General features: G+C 44.3%; 2 protein-coding genes across 2 annotated transcripts; one reads left to right on the plus strand and one right to left on the minus strand.

Annotated features, from left to right (window-relative positions):
• Positions 1–6,805: 6,805 nt before the first annotated feature.
• N7537_008205 (uncharacterized protein) lies at positions 6,806–7,633 on the plus strand (the record flags this gene model as incomplete). The annotated part of the gene is made up of 1 exon (XM_056899260.1): positions 6,806–7,633. One exon carries the CDS (start codon positions 6,806–6,808, stop codon positions 7,631–7,633), a length of 828 nt encoding a protein of 275 aa, XP_056751336.1.
• A 3,089-nt stretch (positions 7,634–10,722) lies between these two features.
• Positions 10,723–12,367, minus strand: N7537_008206 (uncharacterized protein; the record flags this gene model as incomplete). Its single annotated transcript, XM_056899261.1, has 4 exons — positions 10,723–10,798; positions 10,856–10,965; positions 11,024–11,872; positions 12,062–12,367. The coding sequence occupies 4 exons, from the start codon at positions 12,365–12,367 to the stop codon at positions 10,723–10,725; spliced, it is 1,341 nt and encodes a 446-aa protein (XP_056751337.1).
• Between the last annotated feature and the right edge of the window lie 470 nt (positions 12,368–12,837).

Here is a 12,837-nt window from a genome sequence, read left to right on the forward strand (position 1 = left end):
GGTGCCTTTTACAATATATTATACCAGAGTAATCTTCCAGAGAAAAAGAGACGATAGGCTAGAATTATCCTATCTGAATCTGACATTGACATTGTTCTCCACATGATGGGTGAACTTTGCATATACGCCCTATCAAATCACAATGCGAGACGGCTATGTTTAACCGGCAGTTGGCGGGCCAATTTAATTTAAGGTCTAGAGACTGGTTTACGCTACTCTGTATATGTATATGTATGCTCATACGACTGTACTGCACAGACCAGAGTTGAACCAGACATATCGTGCTCTCTAGAGCTGAAGAGTCGTCTGCAGATCAGAAATGGAAATAATCAAAATAATCAAAATCAAAATCAAAATCAACTTACATCGTACAATATATTGTATGCCGTGTAACCATCTACTACATATATATCCGTGGGTCTCCGGGTGAATTATGCACACCTGGGAGGCCTAAGATAAGGCAAGCCCCCTACAACATATAAAATCACGAGATTCTAGAACAATAACCGGGACCAAGCTAACGACAACGTAAGACAAAAAGAAGAAATAGATCATCCAAAAAAGAGAAATAAGCACAGCCTCCGTGAGTTCGTCACGAAATCCCACGTGTCACTAGTGCTTATAGGTGCTCCTCACCTCTCCACAGTCAGGATCATGCGGCTTCTTGGCTTGGGGGCGGACAATCGTGACTATGACACCTAGCATCGGGGATTATACACCCCAGAATTACACTGCGCAATATAGATTGTACCCCATCTTGATAACCACTAACCCCCAAGAAGGGAAAGCTAGGCGAGAAACGACTAACTCTGACACAGAAACTGAGGTTATACCCACTTTGCCCAGTCGTGAAGAAGATCGGCAAGGGAAAAATAGACATCCAATAGTGAACTGGAGATTATAGTATTATCGAAGAACGGGAAGACATCATGCAATATTTTTTTTTTTTCCTTTTTAATTCTAGGATTCAATAGAGGGTTTCTTGTGGATATCCCGTGGAGCGGATTGGTGCGTTTTGACAATTCTGTATATTAATGTCAATATCATGACCGATGTTATCCACGCGGCACAGTGTGCCATATACAGGAGTACGGAGTACGGAGTACAGCCAAGATGGTTGATATGGATAATATCACACAATATACGTATCCATACTCTGTAGCCTTAAACATCATTATCCTAATGCGTACTAGCGTAGTTCGCTATCTGCTCAGTAAGACGTAATTAACGTAATGGAAATATAAAATACAGTGACATCTAAGACAGCTATGTACAACAGAAAAGCTAACCTTGTATTTTAGTGTTTCCGGCCGGAGGTCCTCATTCGCTGCTTCGCTTATCATTTCTCTATGATTTGCGCGTTGATCGATTCTAGAAGCGTAATCCGGAGTCTAGTCATTTTACAAGTTCTTTGAACTGAACGGTGGGTGGTAATTCTTTTTTCAAACCTAGAAAACTGGAAAAAATTCCGCCTTAATTCCGCCTTCTCTCTTTGTCCTTGCGTTTTCCTTTTTCGCTTTTCGACAAATCCTCTTCGTAACTTGCCGAAAAGTTAGATCTCTTTCAGACAAAGGTGACAGAGTACTCCATCCTACTCCATCCCTACCTCGCCCTAGACTGGATATGGAAAAAGAAGCTGGAAGCGCTAGTAGATACTGGATACTGGACTAGCGTGGCATATCAGGTTCTCTATTTATGATTTATGAGGCGGGACATCCTTACCTGGCCCAATAATACAATGTTGCAGGGGTATATTAAATTAGTATGATGCTAGCATGACGATAGTGAACATTCAGCCCCGAGTCACAACCAAAAAAACAGGAAGATGATCATGTCCAATTTCATTGCGGGTGAGCAACGATGGATCGAACCGTGCAGGATTGAGCTGGCCCCCGTTTAATCGTTTTTTAGTGGGAATGATGGCGTGGGGTCCAAGAAGCGGAGATATGCGGATTTAAGACTTTCCACTAATATGTATTGCACATCAACCGTAGTCTAGTCTATCTGCACCAAATGTGGAAGTGTATTGCGAGCACGAGTACAATCTATACTACATGTAGTAAAAACAGCTCACTATGGGATATACAGCTAATGCTTCTACTAATGTAGGCGTCGTGTCTAGCGCGAGAGAAATCCTGCATTGGTATCATGCGGCTGAAATATACAGCGATCCGCATGAGCGAACAGGCAGAAGCCGAAGTTGGGCCCCCCATATGTAATTAGATAGGCGATCTCGGGTCCGAATCGGAAGGCCGAGAGGAGTTACGGGGTATGTCCAGATGGGACTTAGTTGATTATTAATTCCTATTTTTCCCTGACAAATTCTCGTTATGGATTCTAAGGTTTGAAGGAGCATAGCCAAGAGATAGTTGGAGATTACCCGAGACCCATGATCTGATGTTGCAACACTGGCGCCCGGCTTTTACGCCTTTAGCGGGCCTAGCTGCCAACAGCCAACAGCCAACAACAGCCAACACTTTGCGGCATTACCGGGGTTCGGGACAGGAGGTCACTGTCAGGTGTTCTCGCGCCAATGCAGGATTCTCAGTACGTTCAGCACTTGTTTTTAGTTCAATCGGTAGCTTGTTGCTTAGTGGGTTAGTCGACTAGTTGTACGGTTAACCAACAATATAACCAATGTACGGAGTATAACATGCATGCTCCACTAATCCAAGTTAAGCACTATTCTGCGGTCTTACATGCTCAAGTCCAGTAAAAGTGTCATGCCACGCGTTTTTAGATCTGACAGTTCGGCGTAGTTCGGAGGATCGACTCCGATCCTAGGTTCGCCTCGAAAACTATCTGAGCCTCAATAAGCCCGATCTATGGTTGGGCGATGAGGGGTTTTTGAGACCTCCGTAGGAATTACCCCTCGTTAGGAAATATTTGGTATCTCCTCGGAAATGTACTAGGTAATATAGGTATCATTGGAAACCGGCTTTTACATACGTCAAGGGGGATTACCTACCTATACAGAGTACCGATAGAATTACAGATTGGAGAACATTTTGTCTGGTCCGTTGTGGGGGAAGATATCTACTCTGTAGATATCCCCTCTTCCCTCTCTAGGCAACGGTTCTGCCCGCTCTAAAACTGTGGGTTCCCCGAGTGTTGCGCAGTCACTATGCGTCTCCCGTCCAGGGCCCATCCAAGACATGTTGGGTCCTGATATCCCTACCATGCAGCATCCATGGTGCATTTTTTTCGGAAATTTGCGCATCAAACGAGTCATTTTTTTTTTTAACCCTTGTCGGGGTTACCTCGTTTCAAATGTGGGAATTGGGGATTTTCAGGAAATGAGCTCGAGAGAAGAGTCCAGAACTATGGAGTAAATGGATTCTAGATTGAGGTCGGAAAAGGCCCCAATTAAACTACAACGGCTCATATCTAACATGCACAAGCAATTTCGAATAACAAACTAAGAAGTTGGCACTCGGTATTACCCAATTAATTGCGTGCTTCGGTCGTGGGGCAGTCGGCGGCTATCGCTAACGTTTAGCAACAGGACATAGCGTTCTTACGTTGCTGACTTGGGCCGGCTGCAGAAAGACCTGGAGAAACCGACAAGAATTTGGAATTCACAAACCCTACGTATACTAGATTCTCATAATTGAGAAACAAACAAAGAGCCCCCCTCCCCAGAAAAAAAATTTACAAAGAGAGAAAAAGTACAAAAAAGGGGAATTTCGACACATCTGATCTACGCGGCTCAGACAAAGAAGAAAAAAAAAGAGAAATCATCAGACATTTAGCGACAGGAGAAGATGATTGGTTAGATACATATGAATTTTGGACCAATCTGCCCACGTTCTGAATTTAAATGAAATTAATAAAAACATCAATTTCTTTTTATTTTAGTTTGAACGCCCTAGCTGATGGTTGGTCGTTAGAGTGCCAGGATATGCCAATTATGCACAACATGACTCGCGTGAATATGACAATAATTAAACGTGAAAATTACCGTGTTATTTTGCTGCAACCATGAATTGAGCACCAGCGACATGTCACTATTCAGGAAGGAGATGATCACTGGGTCGCAGGCGGGGTCAAGCGCGATGCATAATATCTGCATACACGCTTTTGGTGTACTTTGCTACATGGTCTGGTCCCAAAAAAGTAAATATGGAACCAGTCGGGGGTTGTATTGTAAACGATTAAAATTTACCACTATATTCTCACGTGATTGAAACGGGCTGCGGCTACGCGACTGACGAACGCCAGAAGTATGGTGATTGGACTTGGTGGAGAGCGGCAGACAAAGAAACCTGAGTGGGGAGGGGGAAAAGGCTGGTTTTAGCCCCGGGGGGAGCCATGTTGATCCGATCTGCACGGAATCGGGGGCTTCAGGGACTAGGATTGTCTTTTGAGGAGAGGCTTGCCAAGGGGGGTCTCGGAAGTAACGGGCCATACAGAGCGGGTGGATGACGCCCTAATTGAGTATGGATTTTACGCTTGCGCAAGTTGACTGCGCCGTAGAGATACGATCACAACGTTTCTGCCTTTTCTTGTTGTCTTCCTTTTTCTTCATTTTGTTTTTGGGACAATTTGAGGAGATTGCGTGGATTAATGTCTCCGAGTGATTAGAAAAAATATTTATATACCTGATACCATGACTATACCTGGAAATACCTAGGAATACCTATAGATACCTCCATATACCCTATATTATATACTTTCTCTTTCTCTTTTTCTTTTTCTTTTTCTTTTTTCTCAAATAGAATAGTCTAAACGGTAAAACCGTGAAGAAAATCCAAGGAAACCGTTGGCGGCTGCAGATGACTGACGATCGGCCTGGTCAAGGCGCAGATCGAGGGTAAAAATGGCGCAGAGGAAAATAATTTTCACGCGAGTAACATCACATGTAGTAAATAGGGGCGGGTCCGTAAGTGGACATATATCGGCACGGATTTTTAATATTCTATTTGAGGTATGCAAGTTGACTGCGCGGGAAATCCGCTTTCTGTATCGGCTGCTGCCGAGTTGACGCTGGAGCTCATTATTGGATTTCCCCAATTCCCCCCGCGTCCGGTGTTTGGAACAAAAAAAAAACAATCCATGGTTCGGTATATCTCGGTCAAGATTTGAGATCAGTAGGTACAAGTAATTATGTGTAGGAATCTCGGAAGCGCCGAAAAAAAACCCCCCTGAAGAGGCTAGAGGAGAAGGAAACTATGTGCCACGATTAAGGATCTCATCCCTCTTACCTCATAAGGCGCCTGGCACGAAAGACAGATGTGTTGGCAGTGCCAAATTGAGCTTGCATTAGCTCCTCGCGCTCATTCGTCCCGGCATCCCAGGACCATGGCGTACGTCGCAACAGATGACTTTTGCGTCTACCAATAGACGCCGCGCGTTTGTGTTGGTTTTTTTTTTGTCTCTTTAATTTCTGCACTCTTCCCCCTCCCCCCTTCCCACACATCTATGATCTCGGAAAAAATAAATAAAAAGGAAATAGAGGTTAAAAAAAAATTCAATAATAATAATAATAATAATAATAAAAAAACAGTCAGCACCTGACTGTATTAATTAGTCTATCCACTTCTCATATGAACAACGGGTTACTTAGTAGCGTTGGACAGCGTAAATGAAACACTGTCACTAAAACAGATAATGCACTCACGATTTCTTTTCTTCATCTCTTCATCTCTGTTTATTTTTATTTCTATTTTTATATTAACTTATATGTCCCCGAAGCTGAATCTCAATCGAGCCTATCACTTAACCGCTCATGCAGTAGCAAGGCTGCATCCTGTACAGAGAGAATGAATTATCTTGGTCTAGGAAAGTCCATTTATCCTCGAATGTTCTCGGGTAACTACTTTTTGATATCGGTTCTACAACAAACCAAATCCGGGATTTGTCATTCATAAATTTCGCCTTGGCGCTAAGATTGCAAAAGGCTAAAGGTAAATTGTAATTTTGGTTACCGCGTGGCCCCCGTTTTTTTTGTAACTTGCATAATATACAATACAAAAAAAAGAAAAAAGAAAAAAGAAAAATAGAAGATCGTCCGGATTGTGTCATAAAGCTAGAGGAGCTACCAACGGTATAGCCAAAATTGCTGCGAAACTTTCCTATACAAAGAAAAGAAGGACACAAAAATAAAAAAAAGGCAGGAATCGGAGTAGACCGAAGCCATTGCCACATCAAAAGATATCAACTTAAATTCGTGGCGAAAATAATAATAATAATCAACCTCCATACGGTGTCTCCACTAACACCGAACACGGAGTAATAGTCCGGTTCACCGGTCCATTTAATTCCCTTTATTATTATTTTAATATTTATATATTATATATTATTATTTTGAATAGCAGTCTCTCTGGGGGTGGAACCGAACCTCCCAAAAAAAAAAGGACCCCTGTTAGCCCAAGAAGTCTTGTGTATCCGCGGTACACAACTATACAGGGGGCCAAAGGAACACAACCAGACCCAGGCAGTCGGTCCAGTGCACCCAACAGCGCTGTTAGTTTGAGAACTATTTTTTTTTTTTTTTTTTGGATTTTCGAAATCCGTTTTTTCCTCTCTCATTTAAGACCGAGTTGTATTCCAGTGTCTTTTCTTTTTTTTCTAGAGTTCTGAGATCTATAAACCTTGCCCGTTACCCCAAAGGCATATTATACTTCCTTACTTTCTGTACTTCACATCGTCCATTGGCTCTCTGATATAGAACCTCTATATCCCCACATCTATTATCAGACCTGGTCTGAGCATTCTGGGGAATCCAAAGCTTGATCTCTATAAATTCCATCTTCAGCCAACTTCATACGTACTGGCAACCCAAACCAAGCTCATGATCTCCAACATGGCAACACACACAGAATCATACTCAACACTGCCATCAGCTCGTCAAAGCAAAATGAAAATCGACGCCTTACTCAACCCAGGCGATGGAGAAATCTCTCCACGAACCCAACACGCCTCAATCCCACCATCCCACCGCCACAGCTACCACCAACCCTCACCAAGCTTCCCCCCAAGCCCAAACTACTGGTACAACCGCTCCTACCACAACACCAGCCCAGGTGCACTCTCAAGCACAACAACAGCAACAACCCAGAGCACCAGCACAAACGCCAGTCACCACAGCGTAAACCCCTCTCAATCCCACCAGATGTTCTTCACCTACCGCCCCTCAACAAACAGCGCAAACGCACACCGCGCAAGCGCGAGCACAAACCAAAGCTCGCTGTCCGCGCCCTCTTCGCCGGACCCTTACCATCCTCGCGAGCGCTACTCAAGCGTCTCGAGCTCGTCCTCGACAAACGGCGACCGTCGTCGTCCCCCCCGTCCAAAGTACGAGGAAGAGGAAATGTACTTCATCTGGTACCACCGTGTCGATCTGTGTCAGGAGTGGAAGGAGGTCCGTGAGGCTTTCAATCGCCAGTTCCCGGACCGTCAGAGACGCGGTTTCCAGGGTATCCAGTGCAAGTTTTATCGCTTCATTAAGGAGAAGAAGTGTCCCACCCTGCGGGAGCAGAGGCGTATGCGGGATGGGGAGTTCCTGAGGGAGGGGGCTTCGGCTGCGCTTGCTGGGGACCATGGGGCGGCGCCCAAGTTTGGGGTTAGGGAATATACTAATGTTTGGTATCCTTGGATGAGGAAGGAGGGGGATGTTGCGTTGCGACGGTGATTTTTTCTTCTTTGTTTTGGGATGTGTTGGGGATTCGTTTTGGGAGGTCAATTTGTTCTACTGTCATTTGTTTTTGCGTGGGTCGGTCTTTGTCTTTATTTAAGATACCTCTGTTCAGCGTGGGAGGTCTGCTCGTCTTTTTGATGTTCTCTCGTTGCCCAAATCTTCCACCAGGGTTCCTGTCTTTTCTACACTTTCACTTCCTACACCCTTTCAACCTCGGAAGTTTGTTTTTTGGGTATAATATCTACAATACGTATGGAGCAATCCATACTGTGAGAGTCACACCATTCAGATTTAGATCTAGATATCATGATATTACTATGAAGACTCGGTTGAATTTGAATTAAAATCCTTTCTGGCCAGTTATTCGGTATGACGAATCACACATAATCTCTGCATATCCAAGATTACCCTCTCTGCATAATTGTTCAACCACATCCGCATCCCCAGACAATAACCCTTGCTTTTTGTCCTGGAGGCATGCATTCCAAATCCCGAGCAATGCACATGGTCCTTCCTCACCTTCGATATTCGGCTCAGCCCCGGCCTCATCTGACCTCCCAACCCAGGAAGGATAGCCGGAATAACCGTTGGATTCGACCCGTTGAGATTATAGATCATACATATGATACCAAGCATCTGCTTGGTATTTGTACATATGCAACACGGACCACCAGACCACCAGACCACAGCCATCGTGTGATTCCCACTAGAACAAAAGAATATTACTTCGAATTCCGAACTCCGTACGGAGTAGAGAGTACAACCCGCTAATCAGCACAGCAGGCCGAATCATGCTAAGAAAAGAACTTAGTTATCCACAGCTCGGCCAATCCATCAGATCCGTCGATCGTGGGATCCTAGTCCTTCACGCCATATTTCATCTAAGTATTCCATATACGTACTAAGTATGAAGATCAGGTTCTGTGGCCTCGCTACTCCGTAGTACGAACTCGACCATTTCTGCTACATGATGCGAGGCGGGGTGGGTACTTTTTTATTTTATTTTTGCAACACACTGATATTCTCTTTCCTATCTCCATTCTTCGGTTCACAGTGCATGGAAGAACACAAGAACGGCGGAGCAATGTACCTGTATAGATTAGTACTTCCCATTGGAGCTTCCCAGGACCGAGACTATAGGCATGCTAGGGGTTTAGGCTAAAGGATCGCATTGTTAGTTCATGGTACTTATGTACAGTTCCATATATACCTTGGGGGCCAATTGCCATGCTTTCAATGGGGTAATCAGAGGTGTCGTTTGATATAAGGTGATTTGTTGCTCCATATTTAACCAATTTATAGATGTGTCTAAGGAGAATCATACTAGATTGTACAATATATAGTACTAATAGTTGATATTCTCGGCGACGATTCTAGCACTAATAGACAAAAAAAGAAAGAAAAAAACGAACTGACATGTCGCGCTTCGGCATTTGCTTTCTTTGCTTTTGTTTTTGTTATCGTCCCCTTTTTGATCTTATCTACTTATTGTTCTAGTTCGGTGACTGGGATTGTAAAATAGAGATCGTCGAAAAACAAAACATGAATGTAAATGGGGCCAATCCTGCCACTCCCTAGCGTGTCCGAGTTCGGGAACTCTCCCGCGGTTTCCATGGCTTCTTTCTTTTTTTTTTCTTTGACAGAAAGATAACTCCCGATCCAATGTCTCAGCCTCATTGTTTTTAGGCATTATTGGACGGTTGTGTTATTCCGGGCTGTGGGGCGACGAAATAAGGGGCCGATATGTAAGTTGGGCGTGTTGAGTATGTTGTAAATGCGCCTATATGAAATGCAAAAATATTATATGTGTACTAGTCTGTAACGAAGAATCTATGAATTGCGGAGGCTTTGATATCTAGATATTTAGATAGTCTATTGAATGTTATACGGGTGATATAGCCTGTGATCGGTGGCTTTCCGAGGGAAAATTCAGGCGTAACTGTACTTCGGCCATTATGTATAATACGACCTAGCTGCAAGCGAATTGTGGATTTATGGATATTTTCACATTTATACTTTTCATATTTCTATACTCGGTGTACGATCTAGGTAACATGAAGTGCAGAAGTGTAGAACAAGACTGAGCTCTGCAATATAGAAGTGACACAGCCTACTGTGTGACAGAGCTGCGACACAGGAACCAATCTTGAATTCAAGGCTCAAAATTCGAAAGTAGTACTGCATATGGGGCAATTGTATGCATGTTTCAAAGGTTGGACTGGCCTGGACTGGAATTCTAGGACAGCAAAGTGGTGTATAATGTATGTATATTGTACTCTGTATATATTTTACTAATAGTTATACTAATATACTAATATACTAATATACTAATATACTAATATACTATAATACTATAATACTATAATACTATAATACTATAATACTATAATACCAGTTCATCCCGAAACTAAAGCGATCCACCTCGGTTCGACATCCCCGGCACTACAATTCGCACTAAATTCCCAAAACCCCACAATAAGCTCCAATCGACCACTATCCCTCTTCACTGTCGAATTTCATCAGCACTAATATGGAAAAAGCAAGAGGGGCACTACAAATGCCGATATAGTTTGTGACTAGTCTAATTTCAATTGGCCAATTAAATAGGGCTTATTACGTTTATACTTTGGCGCAATTGTGTCCTTTGGTGTCGGATATTTTCTTGAGACGGCATTGAGGTTGTGCGAGCGTGTACTACGTAGGGATCTAGGGTTGTACGGCTAACGTTATGTGTCAGGCATTGTCATGGTTGACCTGCATGTCGATGTTGGATTGCTCCTACCGTAGCAGCTGCTGTACACCGTATATAGGAGTTTCTACAATCCGTGGTGGCTCCTGTGTTCCCATAAAATCCTCGATTGAATGTTAACTTGTATTTCATTGATTGGGCTACGCTAGATAGAATCATGTCCTAACAAAAGGAAGAACCGCTAACTGAAGACCCATCGAAAACAAATAGCAAGATCTGAATTCAGAAGTGTTCGCTTTTAGCTCCATATTTCCTTCACTGTGATCAAATCAAATAGCCATAATGACTATTCACCCCGCCGGGGGCTGTCGATGGATATGGAGTTCATATCCAACTACTCCACGGCGAAGATGGCAGAGAACATCAAGTTGGGCTCATCCATGAAGTGGAACCCCTCAGAAAGAGCGCATCTGATGGGATAACTAGTCAGTAAAGATCTCGCGTGGAACTGTAAACCGGTAACCTACGGGTCAGCTTCGAAGCTGGCAATGCAGTCGTACGCTCCCTCCTTGATGCATTGCAAGAAGTCCCAACCGTCGTGAAGGTCATAGAAGAAGATGTAAACATCAACACCACCCTTAAAAAGGCAAGTTAGTAAGGACCAAAAGCATAGAGATACTGGCATCTAAACTCACCTCAGCCTGCTTGATCAGAATATGGTCAAAGCTCTTGCTACCCCAGACAGGGTCAACGGCAATACCCAAGATATTCTCGTTGTCGCTAGACTTAAAGCCAGTTGGAAGACCAGAGAGACAAAGGACACGGGAAGCGCCCTCTTCGACACGGCTCGAAAGCTCGGCGTTGTCCGGCAGACCCTCCTCCGGCATGGTAACGGAAATAGTGAGGTCGTCATCACCATCCTTCAACTTGATGCCGTCGGAGTGGTTCTCATGGTATTTGACGCAGTCGTCTTGCTCAACAAACTGCACAATAACTTCGCCGTTCTCACTCCAAACGCGCTCGATAGCACCACCGTAGACAAGCTGTAGGATGCTAGAGATATTCGCCCACTCAGGAAGATTTCCGAAAACGATTCGACGAGCAGGTCCAGTAGGCGCAACCTTGGGTGCCATTTGCTTCTGCAATTGAAGCAAACGGAATTGCTTCATGAAATCAGCGGGGGCAGTAAGACCTCTGGTCTGCTTAGGAGAGCCAGTGGACTCCTTGTCTCCGGTGGACTCCACCTTCTGGGATGTCTTAGAACTAGCAATTGAGTCATTGTCTACATCCTTGCTTTCGGTATCAGCTTTGGCAGGAGTTGCCTTGCGAATAGTACTCTTCAGAGGCGCATGAGCGACTTCATCCTTGGGTCCACGGGCCTTGGCGGCGGCGGCAGCAGGAACAAATGGCTCAGCACGAGGATCAATACCAGAGGCCTTCTGAGAGTCGGGGGTATGCAAAGAAGTGACACGAGAAGGGACATCCTTCGGAGTGGCAACGGGGACACGCGAGTCAGTCAAACGAGAAGCAAGAGCTTTCTTGTCCTATGAAATATCAGCGTGAGACATAAGTAACGTAACAAAGAGACACGAGTGTTCTTTTCGAGAGTGGTGGGAGTTGGAGGAGTCGATGAACAAAAATAAAAATAAAACAAGATCAGAGAAGGGAAGCGAGTAAAATAAACATGCAGTGGGAAAGATCGAGGTGTGGATGGGGAGAAGAGTGCGACATACCCTTTCGACCCTCATGGCCTTCTCAATATCCTTTGAGGCATCATAGAGCTTGGCGGGGCCATTCATCTCCAGCTGGGTGGAGCGACGAGCCTTGACGCGAGCTGACACTGTCTGCACGCCAGCAAGGCGATCGGTGCGAGCCTGCTTGCGAACAGCAGCAGGGGCATGCATGCTCTCCTCCAGGCTGATCATGTCGCAGTTGGAGATCACGTCGTAGATGACCTTGGTGGTGATACGAATATCAGCCTGTCTGTCGAGAGTGATTGGAGCAAGACCGTTAGGTCCAATAACCTTAGGTTTCTCCATGATGCAACAAAACAAGAAATCAGGATGAGGCGGAGAAGAAGAAGAAGAAGAAGAAGAAGAGAAGAGGAAAACAAAACAATTCATTTGGGAGGTTGGATGCGCGTATGCGTTAGGATGGTTGTGTTTGATTTGGGAAGGCACGGCTCTTGCCTCTTGAGTCGGGGAAGGAGCAGTCGACTTCATCCATACTATCCACACTATCCATACCAGTCATACTACCATGGATATTACTATAACTAGGTACTGCCTTTCTCATTCCAAGACCAAGTCCGAAGATCCATGGACATCAAGATATAATGGCCCAGGTATATATGTCAGATACTCTTAACATGTTCAATTAGAACAGGTCTGTAGAAAGACACGTTCTCACGATATCGAACGAAGCAACCTCCTAATGAATAAATAGTGTTCTTTATTACTCTTCTAGGGACTACTGGTGCTTTCATCAACCTGTCCCATTGTGTTCTAGG

Source organism: Penicillium hordei (assembly GCF_028827395.1).
Source record: "Penicillium hordei strain IBT 12815 chromosome Unknown utg000004l_segment0_segment0, whole genome shotgun sequence".
NCBI classification, from domain to species: domain Eukaryota; kingdom Fungi; phylum Ascomycota; class Eurotiomycetes; order Eurotiales; family Aspergillaceae; genus Penicillium; species Penicillium hordei.